This window comes from Alosa pseudoharengus, unplaced genomic scaffold (assembly GCF_046254945.1).
Source record: "Alosa pseudoharengus isolate Yale_2024_CS ecotype anadromous, Long Island Sound unplaced genomic scaffold, YU_APseudo_1.1 YU_APseudo_1.1_scf_22, whole genome shotgun sequence".
Lineage (NCBI taxonomy): Eukaryota > Metazoa > Chordata > Actinopteri > Clupeiformes > Clupeidae > Alosa > Alosa pseudoharengus.
The window spans coordinates 25529510-25547388 of NW_027468680.1; the positions used below are offsets into that span (position 1 = coordinate 25529510).

Below are 17879 nucleotides of genomic sequence, written 5' to 3' on the forward strand. Positions count from 1 at the left end.
GTGTGTAACAAGTTACTGAAGAGCAGAACTGCTGATGTTTTGGCATGGCGGTAAAGTCCCCCTAGTGGTCACCACTGGGTTTGTCATGAGGTGCACATAACTCCACAGCCCTGCTCCTGTGATCCTGATCCGTCATCTCAACATGTGAATCAGAAAAGTGCAAAATGAGTAATCAGTGAACAGGCCACACTAGTCACACTCACATTCACAGCCCACTTTTAACTGCTGGTCAACTGATTATAATTACACATAAAAAAGCAAAAGAAAAGAACAAAAACATTCTTATTTAATGAAACATATTTCATTGTTTCATGCCTTTTCTTTTTCTGGCTTATAGTATGAACCGTGCAGTTCCACTACATGCAGTGCAGCCATGCAAGGTGTTTTGGCCAAGATGCTAAACGTGCCATTTGTTTGGTAATTGTTTGGCACTAAGTGCAAAAGGCTCTATACTTTTTTGTGGCTACAGTTCTGGATCTGCATAAATAAACAACTTTAGCTGTCACTTCACTTCAAGTTCCACAAAGTATGTTGTTATGCGCATGATACATGCCCATGAAGGATATGTGTGATATATACAGTATAGAAAATGTAATAAATGTATTTTTCCACAGACAGTAAAAGAAATACAGCCAGCCACCCCATAGGACTTCAGCAGAAACATGCAAGTGAAGCCAATTGGGTGAAGCCTTATTGTACTGCGCATCCTCAGTGTCAGTTGAGTGACAACACCTGACGTTAAGCAACGGACTGAAACACAATAAGTCGTCTAGCCTGGTCGTAGAGAATTGTGCACAGTGGTCCGAGTTTGAGTGCAGCTTTTGGTAGGTCTATAGGTGATTTGTTACAACGTAGTGCCAACCCACCAAAGCACTTCATTGTTTTTCCCTCAATGCTTTCCTAAATAGCTTACCTGTGGACTTTCCCTTTGACTGCCTTCTAGTTGCTTATCCAGAGACACGGTTAGGCCTACTTATCTCATGTGCGACTGTAACTCGCATGACATCATTTTAGCATTGGTTGTGAAAAAAAGTTTATTACGGAGCCATGAAGTGAGATACAAGGTTATGGTGTATGCCTGTCACATAGTGTTGTAATTCTTGGGAAATAGAAATGGTTATGAACAGGGGTCAAAATGAACAGGGGTCAATGGAACGGTGAAGCCTTAGCCTCAGAGCCTCCCGTATCTTTCCAAACGTTCACTTAGCCTAGGCTACCTCCTTGGATTTTTTCTGATCGTAGTAGCCTAGATTATTGATTAAAGTTATGACTCTAGGCTACCCCTGTTTTGTTATAGTTGAAGTGGATGCTGTAACTTTAATGGAAGTTTTGTGGGGAAAAAATAATTTGTCCTTTTCTGAAGCAATAAAACTAGACTAGCCAACACAAGTTAGAACAAAAAAAATCAGCTCTGCCTACTGTTTTTTACTTCAACTTGAAGATCTTTCTTCCGACCTGTAGGATTAATCTACAGATTGAATTTGCCCTGTTGTTGTCACGTGTTGCAGTCTTTTATAACTTTGAGCCAGGAGGCTATCAGATAGGCTAGGGTCAAACCGGGACGATTGAAACGGAGGACGAATGAAACATTCCGGTTTTCTCCGAGTGCAACGATGATAGACAGTCATCATTTGGACAAAACATAGAGCATATTAACCTCCGTTGCTCAGCCAAATGCCTTCCTGTTACGTCCTGGTATCACGGAGTTACAGGCGATAAACGATTTTTGATGGTCACAAGTTTACATCATTAGCGGTTTATTTTTTTTGATTATTAAAGAGTGTTTTTCATTTAAAGGTTTGACTTCATGCTTATTCAGTAGAGCATTTAGTGCTCTCCCCAATCCCAGACGTTCACATTGCATGTTTGTTTGTAATGGATGCAAAACATCCTATAATGCTAGATGTCTATGGCGGGACGATTGAAACACCTGTTTCATTTGTCCCGACCAGGCAGTAAACCCCATTTATTCTAAGTCAATGCACACATATCTGTGTTTATACTATATTTTATGCAGGTGAGACATGGAAAAGTAGTTTTAGAAAGATGCAAATATATTTGGGGCTATCAGGTAGGGGGGTCGAGTTTTTCCATGTTAACCTATGGAGACCGACGGCCTGTCGGTCATGAAGGGCACTTATTTGGATGTGTGGTGGCTTTAACCACGTAAAAACAGAGTAAAATAACATTTTGTACTATAGAAACATTATATAATTCGAAACATGCATTATTCTAGCTATATTAATGGCATAGTGCATGCTATTTCCATAACCGCGAGATAAGCGCTTTTACCATGACGTCAATGAGTTGTTAACAGACATGAACCAAGACATATAGCCCAGCAGCAATCTATCTAAAATAACACATACTTGAAGTACCATTCATGATATGTTGTCAAATATTGAAATTGTGGGAAGTTTACATAATTTAAGCTGTATGTTTCATTCGTCCCCCATGCTGTTTCATTCGTCCCAGCCAGGAGGGACGAATGAAACAAAACGCACGTTCGACTTCTCCTTAAATAACTCTTGAACGGTTTTGTTCAGAGCTGTAAATGCAACTGTATTCGACAGAGGATAGATGTAGGTTGCTAGAGACAAAATATTAACTTTCAGTGTTTTACGATGTCTTTGTAAATTACATTTAATTAAGAAGTGTTTCATTCGTCCCGGTTCTCCCCTATCAGCCCAATTTGGCGGGGGTGTCAGAGGTGATCCTATCAACAATGAGACATACATCTAGTTAGCACAGTGAGACATTTACAGATTAAATAAAAGAAAATGAAACACATTTTTGTATTAAATTCATCAGGCTCGGGGGATAAAATCTGAAAGTAAGAAAAAAATTGCCTGCACTTGCGCCAACAACGGTTTAGGCATAGGCCATGCAACGCACCACTGTTTAATAAACAAACTGCAACACTTTTCTGATCCGTTTTTCCTGGATTTCCGAGAAGTCACTCGACTGAAGGGCAGCAAAGGGGCGCGTTCCGGTTAATCAGTTTTACTTTCACTTTTGAGTCGAAAGCGAAAGTAGGCTAAGTGTCTCCGGTAAAAGTGAAGCACGAGCAATCACAGCCTCGAATGCGACAGGGCAGGATCGACAACAATGGTAAGCACTGTTAAAATCTTAATGTGTTGTTGATGCATTTTAGTCCGACTAGGCTAGGCTACCTTAAGTGCCATTAATCTTCCACAAAACAAACTATTATGGTCTGAGATCAATCGTGTGCATTCGGAGTTGGCTAATCGACACCTAGACCAGCCTATGGCTAGGGATCAGTTGACACTGATGAAGCTTTGCATCAATCAAGTCAGGACTTTCCATTTTAGATTACTTGTAAGGAATGTCCATCGTTGAGCTTGATGCGGACGAGAACTCCTCCTTTTAACACATATAGCCTACGCGAGTTAGCTCTATGGGGCATAGACTGAGCTGTGCCTTTGTGCCTCCAAATAGACTCAAATGCCATGACAAGTGCTGTAGCTGCTAGGTCTACAACATGAACAGAGGCCACTGTGCGTGTTCAATCCAATAATTGTAACAGTACAAACCCTGTATTTAGCCTAGGTTGACACTAGGCTAGCCTACCCGTTTCCCTCTGTTTCTTCCTCTGTTTCTCGAGGTCACCTAGGCTACTGTAGGTAGGCCTACGAAAAATAAATAAAAATATAATCGGTTCTACCTAGCTCGAGTTGCTGCAGCCAACAGCTAGAGCTCCCAGGCAGCTACTCTGGGAGAATGAACGTGGGGGCTCATGAACATTCCTCAGACAGTATCAGCTGCCTGGGAGCCAGTAATAGAGCAATCACAGCCCTTCACTCCACAGCCCTGGGTGATAACTGGGTGATTCTCCAACTACAGGCACTTTTGTGTCCTTGTGGTTGTTTTTGTGGAAAAATATAATATTTTTGTTTCAATCATGTCAATTTGCAAAGGCCAGATCACCAGCATCCTATAAAAAATGAATCATGCCTATATATTCTGATTTACTGCTCTTAGAGGGGCTTTTATCAGTGGATTTGGCTGTTTTGAGCTTGTCCCCAACCCAGACTTGTAACCTTTAACTGTTAAAATACACTAAAGACAAATTAAACCTAGATGATTTTGTACCATGTTTGTTGCCAGAAAGAGTTAAATAAACACATACCATTTCAATTTCTAATGCAAATAATATATTTATACTATTTTTTAGGGAAAACATCAGTGTCCCCAGGTTTTCCGTCATTTCCACCACACAAACTATTTCCAGTAATATATGCTTTTTTACCTAAAAATGTTTATTTGTTTACCAGGGGAAAACATAGTGTTACTAAAGAGGAAGGTTAATGGCAAATATCAGAGACATATGGTGATCAGAAACTGAAGAAAAATCATTGTAACCATCACTTGAGAATAGAGTATTTTTATTCAACGTAATTTCCACCACAGCTGTAACTTTGTCAAAATATGCAAAAGAAGTGAAAAAAAAGCATAGTTGTGTGTATTTTGGATACATTGTGCCCTATCTCCAAAAGTATCTGGGTATGGCAATGGAATGTGATTATATATGGCTGAAAACTGTGAGAATGTCATTTCCATCACAGTCATTTCCACCACAAAGTGAGGTAATTTCCACCACAAAGTCAGCAAGACAGTGATGCAATGTCATTTCCACCACAGTCCCCACAGTCATTTCCACCACGAAATGACCATCACAACATATGTTTTAGGGGAATAAAACATAATTCCAGGTGACATAGACTTTTTACTATTTTTTTTTTACTATTTTCAGAAACTATAATCCATACTTCATTATTAATAGAAAAACATGTGAGTGACCTTAATAATTTATGTATACTTTAAATAAAGAGTATTTTGGATTATGAAAAACATAATTCATTGTACCGAGCAACTTCAAGCAATATACATTTAGTTCACAAAGTCTTAGGATTTGTTATGTGGTATGTTTAGGTAGTCATAGACATGGTAACTGATATATAATGTAACATAATGAATTATATTGTATAATCTGCAAATAAAGGACATAATTTGAGGTGTGGTGGAAATGACATTTTTCCCTTACGATTTAGAAAACTGATAAAAAAATAACAATATTCCATGTCATGCAATTGTGCCCAGTATCATACTTTGTTTCAAAACATATTAATGAGTGTATCAATGATTTTGAATGTGTGTTTGGAGATAATTATTTTTCTAAAAGTTGAAAGGCCAAAAGTGCCCGGAGTTGAAGAAACACCCAACTATCTGATGACCTGATACAGTAGGCCTATACGATGCCCATGAGATGGGTACAGAATACAGACTGCTGAAGATTTTAGGTGAATGCTGCGATAAGTTAGCCTCGGATTTCTCTCCTAAAAAAGGAACCAGGCCAATTTGGGTCAGATCCCTCCACACACACTTGAATGAAGCCTTTTATTGTTATTTACAGTAAAGTATGTGGTTTTCTGTCAGTGGGTGTGCTCCCTGTGGTGTCAAAGTCTATCAGCGATATTAGCAGCTTGCCTTATCAGTATAGGGCAATAAGAACACCAGTTGAGCTACACCCTAGTCTGCACAAATCTAAGCTGCTTTGACTGCTATTTCATGACCTTAGGGGTTAGATGATGTCATCAGGTGTGAGCTGCTGATTGGTTGCCTGTGTGTTGTGAATGCAGAGTGGACAGAGGGGGATGCAGCGGTGCGGAAGAGTGTCCAGGATGGGAGAGACCATCTACTCATGCAGGTCAGTAGATAACACACATGCACTGGACTCTCACAGATGCTAGATACTAATTTCATTAATTTTGTATAAGAAACGTACTTTGTACAATAATGTCAATAAAGACTTTAAATCAATCAATCAATCAATAAATAATTCAATCAATCAATCATGTGCTTAATGCCATGGCCTAATTAGTAATAGTAGCCTAGGCTCTATTGCACTTAAAAGATTACTTTATGGGTTTTAGTAGGGCTGATGGTTATATGGAAAAAATCATAATCATTATTTATTGGTAATCCCAGTGCCTGTGTGTGCTTACAGGGACTGCGTTTTGGACCCCACCTGTGTGTTTTGTGAGGACTGTTTTCAGAACAGCGCACACAAAGCCCATGCCTACAAGGTGTGTTTCCATGGTGATGCCTCATAGCTCTGCCCTTCTATAGCTCTTATTCAATGTATTTATTACACCACCTATAAAACACTGTAAAAACAACCACACACGTGGCTTCACATGTGCAAATGTGTGCCGTGCATTTGCTTGTCCTCTCGATTTTCAAACCCATTTCAGGAAACAAAATGAACGCATGCCTTGTTGGTGTCTTGGCGAGTCATACAAAGCCACAGTTGTAGGAATATGCCCGTTCTGTAACCGAATGCCACATATCAGCAAAATGTTTTGAACTTGATTTCACACTTCCCAAATGGCTGTGCTTGTGTCCTGTCTGTCTCAGAGGCGTACGTCAACAGGTGGCAGCGCCTGCAGCTGCGGGGATGTGGAGGGCTGGCGTAGCGCCCCCTACTGCTCAAAACACGCCCCTAGCGCCTCTAACTGGGAAACCCCTACCACAAGCCACTGGAACCAGGAGGAGGTGAGTAGGGAGCCTTGGGGAGGAAGTGAGTAGGGAGCCCTGGGGAGGAGGTGAGTGGGGTTCACAGGACCCCTGATGGTTTATGGCTGAGGAGTGACTACCTTCTGCCACCGGTCACTACAGCCTCTCTGGCCTGTTAAATGTCCTATTCTATACTAATAAATGTAATTAAATATTGTTACATTTGCAAATAGTATAGTATTATATCACATTGAAAATAATACAATTATGCAGGAGTAGTTGGAGGATTTGTGTTTGTTTTATGATTGCCAATTCAACTCAGTGTTACTGTATGTACAGCGGGGAAAATAAGTATTGAACACGTCAACATTTTTTTCAGTAAGTATACTTCCAATGAGGCTACATGCATGAAATTTTCACCAGACATTAGTATTAACTCATATAATCCACCCATATAAAAAAATCCAAACATTAAAGTCCATAGGTAGAGTTATGTGTAATTAAGTGGAATGACACAGGAAAAAAGTATTGAACACGCCTGCTGAAATTTCTTAAATACTTTGTGGAAAAGCCTTTATTCGTAATGACAGCTTCAAGGCATTTCCTGTATGACAAAACTAACCAGTTACAGTATTCTGGTGTGATTTTGGTCCATTCTTTTCAACAGATAGTACTTTAATATTGAAGATTCCAGGGGTCCCTCTTGTGAATCCCGATCTTTAGTTAACTTCCAAAACTGTTCAATTGGATTGAAGTCAGGGCCTTGATTTCCTTTCTCTGAAACCAATTGAGAGTTTCCTTTGCTGAATGGTTTGGATCATTGTCCTGCTGGAAGGTCTAGCCATGTCTCATCCTCATCATCCTGGTGGATGGTCAAGATTCTCCCAGACCAAAATGACTCAATTCATCATTCCTTCAACTGTATGAAGTCTGCTAGTACCATGAGATGAAAAACAGCCCATACCATGATGCCACCACCTCCAAACCTCACTGTTGGTAGGGTATTTTTAGGGTGATGCACAGTGCCATTTCTCCTCCAAATATGGTGTGTAGTATGACATCCAAAAAGTTAAATTTTGCTCTCGCCTGACCAGAATACATTCTCTCAGTATTTCATAGGATTGTCCAAATGTTGTGTAGCAAACTTTCAACGAGCCTTGACATGTTTTTCTTCAGCAATAGAGTCATGCGGGATGAGCGTGCATAGAGGCCATGGCGGTGGAGTGCATTACCTATGATTTTCTCTGTAACAACTGTATCAAGTCTTTCTGGAGCTTTCTCCGAGTGGTCCTTGGCTCTTGGGCTACTCTTTTGACTATCCTTCTGACTTCCTGGTCAGAAATCTTGCAAGGAAATCCTGTGCATGGCCAGTGATGATGCAGTGATGTTCCTTCCACTTGCAGATAATGGCTCCAATACTGCTTGTTGGATGCTTCGGAAGTTTTGATGTGCATCTGTAACCAGTTCCATTGATATGTTTTGCAACAATAAGGTTGCAAAGGTCTGCTTTTACCCATTATGAAATGTTCCTTGTTTGACACCTTGGTAACAAAAAACCTTTTTATAGCCCACCAGTATGTACTAACCCAGCTTATATCAATTTGCACAGATAGGAGGGATAATTTATCTAACTACTTATAGATTCCAGTTTGTTCCTTGCCATTTCTTGCCTTTGAGTACTGCTTTTTCTTAGCGTGTTCAATACTTTTTCCCTGTGCCATTCCACTTTTTTACTCATAACTCTACTTTTAGACATTAATGTTTGGATTTTTATATATGTGTGGATTACCTAAATTAATACTAATGTCCGGTGAAAATTTCATGCGAATAGCCTCACTGGAAGTATACTTACTGAAAAAAATATTGACGCGTTCAATACTTATTTTCCCCGCTGTATATTGCCACATAAGATATGAATATGTATCATGACATTTTTAAAAGTTTAAAATACAAACTTTCCCTCGCCTGTGGTAGTATAGGAACAACAAATAACACACACACTTTCATCTCTACAGGCCAAATAACACACACACTCTCTTCTCTACAGGCCAAATAACACACACACTCTTATCTCTACAGGCCAAATAACACACACACTCTCATCTCTACAGGCCAAATAACACACACACTCTTATCTCTACAGGCCAAATAACACACACACTCTTATCTCTACAGGTCCCCAGAGCACCATTTAAAGGAGGTGAGCTATAGTATATCACTTTAAATATATTTGCACTGGCACCTGTTTTAAATACATTTATTTAAAAAAATGCTGGAGCAAAAACAACCACTTAGTTTCAGAAGGTAACAGGTTCAAACTGTTGTTCAAGAGCATAATTACGTTAATTGACTGACAAACTGCTAAGATCAATCGTCAATGACTGACAAACTGCTAAGATGACAATTTTGATTGTTTGTTCAAATCTACACTATACATCTATACTGATGAAGATATGTTTTTAGCCTGTCAGATTTCCGTGGGGTTTACAGGCTTTTAAATAAAGCTTGAGCTTGTTGTGCCTGTCTAACGTGTGTGTGTGACACTCTAGGAACTGTTTCCATGAGGGAGCCGGTGTGTCTGATTGATAATGGGCCTGATGGGCGCATGAGTGTCCAGCAGGGAGCGCTGAAGATCCTGGAGCAGATCCAGCAGCCGGTGGTGGTGGTGGCTGTTGTGGGGCTCTACCGCACGGGCAAGTCCTACCTCATGAACCGGCTGGCCGGCAAACATGCAGGTCTGAAGTCTCGCAGTTTTTTACAAATGTTATTTGTTTCTTCAGACACATTTTACATTTTAATTAAATGAGATTTGTGCAGATACGAAGATAACTTATTTTGGGTGAATGAAAAGACTAGAACCCAACCATGCTCTATCTCTTACTGTTTATTTATTTATTTATTTGTTTATTTAAAAGGGACAATGCACATTAATCAACATTTCGATTACACTCAAAATGTAAATGTGCCAGAGTTAGCAAATAAGCTAGTGAAGCCATGACAGGAAATGAGGGAGAGATGGGCAGTGGGTTCTGGAAATTATCTCAGGTCAGACTAGAACTTAGGTTCTTGTGGAACCTTGGGTTCCTCAGGTCAGACTAGAACTTGGGTTCCTGTGGGCACTGAGCTCGTTCGGGGTTCAGGACCCCGACGCTACCGATGTGCTAAAGCTCTCCTTTTTTAACCCTTACCTGTTTGCATCCACGGAGGCTCTTAATACATCTGGATTTTGTCATGGTAACTGTAACCCCCTCAGGCTTTGCTTTGGGTGGCACCATCGAGTCCAAGACCAAAGGCATCTGGATGTGGTGTGTGCCTCACCCCTCTAAACCAGGTTGGTATACACAGCTACACACACACTACACAAACACACATAGACACATAGACACACACACACACACACACACACACACACACACACACACACACACACACACACACACACACACACACACACACACACACACACACACACACACACACACACACACACACACACACACACACACACACACTACACATACACACATAGACACACACACACACACACACACACACACACACACAAAATGTGTGAAATGAGTGTGAATGTATGTGTGCTCGTGTGTTTATCCATTTACAGACACTGCCATTTTTCTTGTTTTCTCCTTTGGTCAGGACACACCCTGGTGCTGCTGGACACAGAGGGGCTGGGAGATGTGCAGAAGGTAAGGCAGTATGGGTAGTCTGGGTATCATTGTGTGTGTGTTTGTGTGTGTGTGTTGTTTATTCTCAAGTCATGCTTTGTTGTTTATTCTCAAGTCATGCTTTGCTGTGTATTTTGCAGGATTGACAATGATATTCTATCCTTCATACACAGTACAGTGTTCCTGTAGGTCTAAGTAGGTATACACTAATTTGTTCCAAACTTCCAGGGCGATGAGAAACACGACACATGGATCTTCTGTCTGGCTGTTCTACTCAGCAGTACTCTGGTCTACAACAGCATGGGCACCATCGACAACACTGCCCTGGAGAAACTGCAGTATCCTTTCACACACACACACACACACACACACACACTTGCACACACATATAAACACACACACACACATACACACACACACATGCACACACAAATGAACTTAATTCAATCCCTCATTCCAAATTTAAATGAACAAATCAATACAGTGCTACTGAGATGATCTAAACATCTGCAGAAAATCTGTGTTTATGACATGCTTCCTGAACAGCTCCCCCTACAGTTATGTAACAGAACTGACAGAGCACATCAGGGTGAAGTCCAGCGAGTGTAACAGGAACACAGAGCTGATGCGCATCTTTCCCTCCTTCGTGTGGACGGTCAGAGACTTCACTCTGGACCTGGAGCTGAAGGGTAAACCCATCACTGCTGATGAGTACCTGGAAAGTGCCCTGAGGCTGAAACCAGGTCAGGGAAACATACACAGACACAGACGCGTGCACACACACACACACACACACACACACACGCATGCACATGCACACGTTCACATACAGTAGTCAGACAAAAGCGTGCACACACCCATAATGCCCTGAAGTTGAAACCAGGTGAGACACACTAACACATCTACACAGAGGCCCAATCCCATTTCTCACTCACCATTCCCCAGATTGTAGAGATTAGAGGTAGAGATTTTCAGAGTTAGCAGTCTGTAATGTCGGCCTACTGTAAATGATTATTTTTTTCAGGTACGCTCTGACATTAAGAAGTCAACTATACAAAAATATAATAGTATAAAATAGTATATAGTATAAAATGTAAAGTTTATATAAAGTATAACATTTTTCAAAACATTTTCAACATAAGGCGTACTCCAAACATTTTTCAGGTTTTGCAGTTGTTTCACTTTAGCTGCCTATCCCACGATAATGACGATTTCTGCAATTGATATTATTTTTAACCCTTGGAGGTCTTAAAAAAGGTCTTAAAAGTCATTCAATTTGTACTTCAAAAATGTGAAGATACCCTGTTATCCTTAATGGAGCTTGTTTCTTTCTGTCTGCAGTTAATGCTGGCTCCCCTCCTGAAGTTGAAAAGCACAACAAGGTGCGTCAGAGCCTGAGGGATTACTTCGCTGTGCGACGCTGCTTCGTGATGGACCGTCCAGCCAGTGGCAAAGCGATGAAGCGCATGGAGGAGCTGACGGATGCTGACCTGGATTCCACCTTCGTGCAGCAGGCTCAGGAGTTCTGCAGCTACATCCACCTCAGCGCCAAGGTCAAGACCATGAGAGGAGGCCGGGGGCTGACCGGCAGGAGTGAGTAGCTCCGATCACTACCTGATAACCAGCAGATAGTCCAGCACTGTCCAGAGCTGAATCTCAAAGAACCAGTAGTCAGTACAGGTGGTTGACTGAGCAGAGGACAAATAGACAGTAGTTGGTCAATGTCCTAATGGATGTATCTGGTTAGTCTGAAGCTGGCCAACCATATTGAACTGCTTTTGTTGCTGGTCTGTCATGGGGATCCCTGTTGGTGCTGGTCTGCAATGGGAATATATGTTAGTCAGTGGACATGTGTGCTGGTTAGCATTAGCAGGTATATAATGGGCATGTGTGCCAGCATTAGCTGCTATATTGGGCATGTGTGCTGGTTAGCATTAGCTGATATTGGGCATGTGTGCTAGCATTAGCTGGTATGTAATGGGAATGTATATTGTCCTGCAGTGCTGGGCAGCCTGGCAACGACATACGTGGAGGCGATCCGCAGTGGGAAGGTGCCCTGTCTGGAGAGCGCTGTGGCGTCGCTGGCGCTGATCCAGAATGGCCGGGCCGTGAAGGAGGCGCTGGAGTTCTACCAGGCAGAGATGAAGCGCAAAGTGCAGTTCCCCACCGAGACACAGGAGGCGCTGTCTACAATCCACACTGCTGCAACCAAACAGGCCATCAGCATCTTCATCAACGCATCCTTCAACGATGAGGACCAGAAACACCAGCTCCAGCTCATGGTACCAGCAGTTCAGCCATCCACATCTCACTCACATCCAAGCAGAGTTTGCTGCTCCAGTGGGAGAGGTGACCTCTGGCAGGCTTCAGTCACAGAACAGTCTTGTAGTCTGTACATTTTTTGTAGTTTGACAAATTCCTAAATATACGTTAAATACACATTGACATGCATCTTTTTTTGTTTGTTTGTTTGTTTTTGTGTGTCCCTTGTTGTGGGTGGGAAAGTTATTTACAAAGGTCAAATAAACACTGAAAGCAAATACACATGTATTCAATGTGGATCTTAAAAATATCTGAATAGTAGAAATCTTTCTAGATGTTTCTAGTTCCATGGAACATTGTTGTCTTTCTCTCCACAGAGCAGCATGGAAAAAGAGTATGTCGAGTCCTGTAAGAAGAATGTTAAAGCGTCTCGGAAGGTGTGCTGGTCAGTCATCCCTCGTGTATTTGCTTCTCTGGATGCGGGACTGAAGGACGGCTCCTACATGAGATCTGGGGGCTACGGAGATTTCCGTCGTGCACTCGACAGAGGTGCTCAACTCTACAGATCAGAGAAACGCAAGGGAGTTATGGTGAGCATAAACAGGACGTCTTTTTTGATATTGACTGTATCCTCGTGTGAGCCTTCACTGTACACAATCCTGGAGTAGTCATCGCAGGCCCAGATGAACCTCACATACATTCACTCAGCACTTCTTTTAAAGCAACAGTGACTTGGCCCATCACTGTCTAAATAAAACATATTATTGTGTGTGTGTGTGTTTGTGTGTGTGTGTTGTCAGGGTGAGGAGGTCCTGACAGAGTATCTGGAGGAGAAGAACGTAGTTGGGAAGAGCATCCGGGCTGCTGACCGCTCTCTAACTGAAGCCCAAAAGAAGATGGAAGGTGAGAGGAACTACAGTATTTGGACAGAAAAGCTTCTTCTTAGTCATCAGCTCTGATTTGATTTGACTTGTCAGCAGCATTTGACATGTTCATCTCTACATTCCCAGTAAAACTTTGCTAAACTTGGGTGTTATGACTGACCAGCTTACTTTTTCTGATCATGTAGCTGTCTTGAGGTCAGTAGGCTATGGCCAATGCAGTGTTTTCATGTCCAAAGTACTGCATTTGATGGCTAATGATTTTCATTATGAAGATGAGGAGTGTATGTAAACTACTTAATACACAGTTTGCTGTTGCTGATTTGACTGTCACAATGTCATGACCTACATAAGCAATCTGAAAGATTTTCTGCATTACTGTAGGCCCACGGTTGTCAAACTGGGGTACGCGTACCCCCAGGGGTACGTGGACTGATTTCAGGGGGTACACGAAAAAATATCTAAGTCATATGCCTTTTCAAACGTTTTCTCTATCCCACGTTGGTAACTTAACTTCCGCATTTGCACTGCACATTAAAAACCTATTTTCTCCGCATTAACAAAATATTCGAGAGTGGAGACATGCCAGGTGGGGCGCGAACTGACGTGAAAAACAGGAGTTTTATTTATTTTATTTTTTTTATCTGTAGCCTAGGCCCAGGTATCACCCGATGCGCAATGGACGCACTGTGTTATTCATAGGGAAGCACTCGTGTCAAGGCAGCTTAGTTAGTCCCGACCTGAATGAGATTTTGAACGAGGTTGTGAGAGTGGTGAATTTCATCAAGACCTGGCCCTTAAAAGCGTGTCTATTCTCTGCACTTTGAGAGGAGATGGGAGCTGACCAAAAGGCTGTACTGTTTCACAGCGAGGCAAGGTGGCTTTCCCGAGGTAAAGTGCTGTCGTGTGTTTGAGCTCCGAGTGGCCTCTTCTTGGAGGAAGAGCGCATGTTTGAATCTGCAAGCACGTTCACTAATGAACATTTCTTGACGAAGCTGGCCTATTTTAGCGATATATTTGGAAAGCTCAATGAGTTAAATCTCCAGTTACAAGGCAAAGACAAGCACCTAGCAGATAAGATCACTGCATTCAACAAGACAATTGTGTGTGAGATTAGGTGCAGATCTATTGAAAATCATTATATTCAGCACATTTGTACAGTAGGCCTATCATATGTTGACTATTGATGAGATTTGTATTATATGTTTATGATCCTATTCACTATTCTCGACAAAATTGATAAAAATAAATATTAATAAAACAATTAAAAAAAAACTTGTTAACAATTGGTGGTGTTGGGGGTACTCCGGAAGATCATAATGTCTCAGGGGGTACATGCCTGTTAAAAGTTTGGGAACCACTGCTGTAGGCTATACTGCATTGTGACAGTTGGTGCAATGCAGTTTTTTCATGTCCAAAATGCTACAATCCTGCATAAGAAGTACAAGAAATTCCTCCAAAATTGTTTTTTACACAAAAAACAGACAGCATGCACTCTACCCATGTGCAGGCTCTGGCTATTTCTACACTAGACAGCCTGTGTGGTAAGACCTCTGCACACTATTCAGAATGTCACCAGATTTCCCTCCCTCTCACAGAAAACAAGGTAAAGCAGCAGGAAGCAGAGCAGCAAAGGAAACTTCTGGAACAACGGACCCAGATCCAGCAGCAGGCTCTCCGTGACCTGAAGAGTAACAATGAGGAAAACATCCGTCAGCTGGAGGCCAAGATGGAGCGAGAAAAAGAGAGATCCCAGGCTGAAATGGAGCGGGTCCTGGCAGCTAAACTGAAGGTAGTAGCCCTTTCAAAGGAGTTTTCATGAAATGCTAATAGCTAAACTGAGGGTAGCCCTTTCAAAGGCTTTTTCATGAAATGCTAATAGCTTAACTGAAGGTAGCCTTTTCATAGGAGTTTTCATGGAATGCGGATTGCTAAACTGAAGGTAGGCATTTCAAAGGAAATTTCATGGAATGTTGATATCTAAACTGAGAGCCCAGGCACCTAACTCAAGGTAACTCAGACAAGGAGGCAGGTCTGAAGTAATGCTAATAACTATAGTGAAGGCATGGAAACAGATTTAAGGGAACGCTAACAGCTAAACTGAAGGTAACCAGGCCAGGTGAACTGACTTCATTTGCATCATATTCATTTAGTAGACACTTTTTATTTAGTTAGTTATTTGGCTGACTCTTTTATTCAAAGCGACTTACATATATTAATTATTACAAGGGCCAGTCTCCTCGGAGGTAAAGTGTCTTGCTCAAGGCAACAGCCTTAAAGGGAAAATCCAGTATCCTACGGGGATATTTGTAAAGAAACCGTTGAACATTCTTTTTGCATTTGATGCGTATTCCATCCGGTGCATGAGTTTTTAGAATGTTTTGTGATGTGTGTGCGTGTGTGTATGTGGTCAGTTTAATACGTTTTGCATGTTGTGTGTGTGTGTGTGTTCAGTTTGATACATTTTCCATCTTGTGTGCGTGTGTGTGTGTGTGTGTGCGCGCGCGTCTGTGTGTGTTGTTTCAGGAGCAGCAGGAGCTGCTGGAAAATGGCTTTGCGAGACGCGCTGAGGACATGGAGGACGACATCAGAGAGCTGAAGAAGGAGCAGAAGAAAGAGCAGGAGAAGAAGCCGGGCTTCTGGGGAAAGCTGGGCTCTGGTCTGCATTCAATAGGAGATGCATTCTTTGGCTGGATGTTTTAGCTCTGAGCAGGACAGCAGGTCCTGGAAGATCATGTCCAATGTAGGGGAAACTGCTCTCGCTCTCGTAGACAGTCTGCTGTGAGTACAGAAGGTGGTGGAAAACATGTAAAGGCACTAGAATGCGGGGCCGCATAGGCCGTCATTCAAACCTTGCCTATCTTGCGCACATAAAGCGCTTTTACTGTCACAATTATATCACAATTTGATCATGACCTAAAGTGGCTTATGTGAGTAGGTATAATGGTGTTTGTGAAGTTAAATGCTGCATATAAGGTATATTGGTGCTTATAAGGTAAAATATGTATGTAAGTAGGCAAAATGGTGCCTTACTGAAGTGGTTGGTTCCTTTTTTGTTTCAGCAGGGTGTTTACCCATTGCTTTTCAAACATCATATAATATAAATGTTTGGTTGTCATTAAAATACCTCACAGAAAAATATATTTACATATACATTGAGTAATATTTAAACCAATGTCAAAGATTACACCATGAAATGCCACCCTAACTGGGATGCAGACATCAATGGTTGACATAGCTGTATAGTAATTACACTGACACTGTGCTTGAACTTCAAAAATGAATAAAGTAATAAACAATATGGGCACAAGCAGGGCCTGTGGTAGGGATTGTGTTTGAGTTAATGGCTTTATGCAAAACAACCCAGCTGCTGGGTTTTGTTATTATTTCTATTTGAATAAGAATTAGATTTATGTTGGATGCCCCCAGATGTCTGACACAGAGCTTGGTTGAATTCAAAAGGTTTCCCTTGCAAGAGTAGCCTACTTCAACTGAAGCTTATAACTAACCCAACCGCCCTCACACAACGATGTTATTGTATGACCGGTCACCAGTAAAACTATGGTCTCTGAGGCAACAGAAAGATAACAAACGCGAAAGCTTCCGCTGTTCATTTAGCCTATCTGATATGCGAACGTTATCAAGCAGCATGGGTAAACAAGTAATAAGATCATACATACAAGCATCAAACAAACATTAAGATACGTAGGCCTTCCTCTGCAATCACGACAATGTTTGACGATGTCGTCGTTGGTTGAACAAATGTAAGAAGGTCGCCGATAACGCAATAATCAGCCAATAGCCTAATGTAGGCCTAATAACATATTGGCAAAAAGTTATTAGGCTACGTTATTGGTTCAGAAATGTTATTACATTATTGGCAAGCTATTACATTATTGGCTTTATTACATTAAAATTAAGTATAAGTAAATTATTGGCTGCTGGGACACATGCTGTGATTTTGTATGACTGCTTGCAATAATAATAATTTGATGGGCAACGCAAGGCTCAGTAAAATGAAACAGGTTACATTTAATAATTATGCATGATAGAAACTCTCTAAACAGCATTTGAACCTCTTCAAAACGGTGAATTTAGAAAAAAAAGATAAATTTCAAAGAGCTCTAATTTTGGATCAAAATGTATGACCATTGAGACTTTTGAGATTGTTTATCACTATTTTGCAAAGCATCAAAAAATCTCCCTAATTAAGCGTAGGCTACTGATTTGTGCATTTAGGCCAAAGTCTCCACCAGGCTTCATCTGAGTGACATGACAGCGCCAGAGGCTGAACAGAGACAAGATCATGATAAAAACAAAATACTGTGCGCGTGCTTTAATAGTGCCAGCTCTGATCTTTTACACTAGGCTACATGCTATGTAGGCCTACATGTGCATGAACTGTGCGGTCACAGTGCAAAAAGTGTAGCCTAGAAATCTAGACGCACCCTAGCGGCGGCAAATTAATTTGCTCAGCCTGTACGTCTAGTAGCAAACCATAGGGATTTCTATTGGC

At 41.4% G+C, this 17879-nt stretch overlaps 1 protein-coding gene across 1 annotated transcript; it reads left to right on the forward strand.

Annotated features, from left to right (window-relative positions):
* Positions 1 to 3003: 3003 nt before the first annotated feature.
* On the forward strand, positions 3004 to 16692 carry LOC143138977 (guanylate-binding protein 2-like). The gene is made up of 16 exons (XM_076299486.1): positions 3004 to 3111; positions 5661 to 5728; positions 6029 to 6107; positions 6439 to 6576; positions 8713 to 8737; positions 9087 to 9272; positions 9791 to 9868; positions 10192 to 10241; positions 10449 to 10558; positions 10779 to 10963; positions 11562 to 11813; positions 12222 to 12502; positions 12860 to 13072; positions 13283 to 13385; positions 14962 to 15155; positions 15890 to 16692. Exons 1-16 carry the CDS (start codon positions 3109 to 3111, stop codon positions 16064 to 16066), a joined length of 2142 nt encoding a protein of 713 aa, XP_076155601.1. The 5' UTR covers positions 3004 to 3108; the 3' UTR covers positions 16067 to 16692.
* Positions 16693 to 17879: the final 1187 nt, after the last annotated feature.

Bases quoted from the DNA above. Each gene is read 5' to 3' on its own strand.
- LOC143138977 (XM_076299486.1), top strand. The intron at 6,108-6,438 runs GTGTGTTTCCAT...TGTCTGTCTCAG, and splicing joins ACAAAGCCCATGCCTACAAG to AGGCGTACGTCAACAGGTGG. The intron at 8,738-9,086 runs GTGAGCTATAGT...GTGACACTCTAG, and splicing joins CAGAGCACCATTTAAAGGAG to GAACTGTTTCCATGAGGGAG.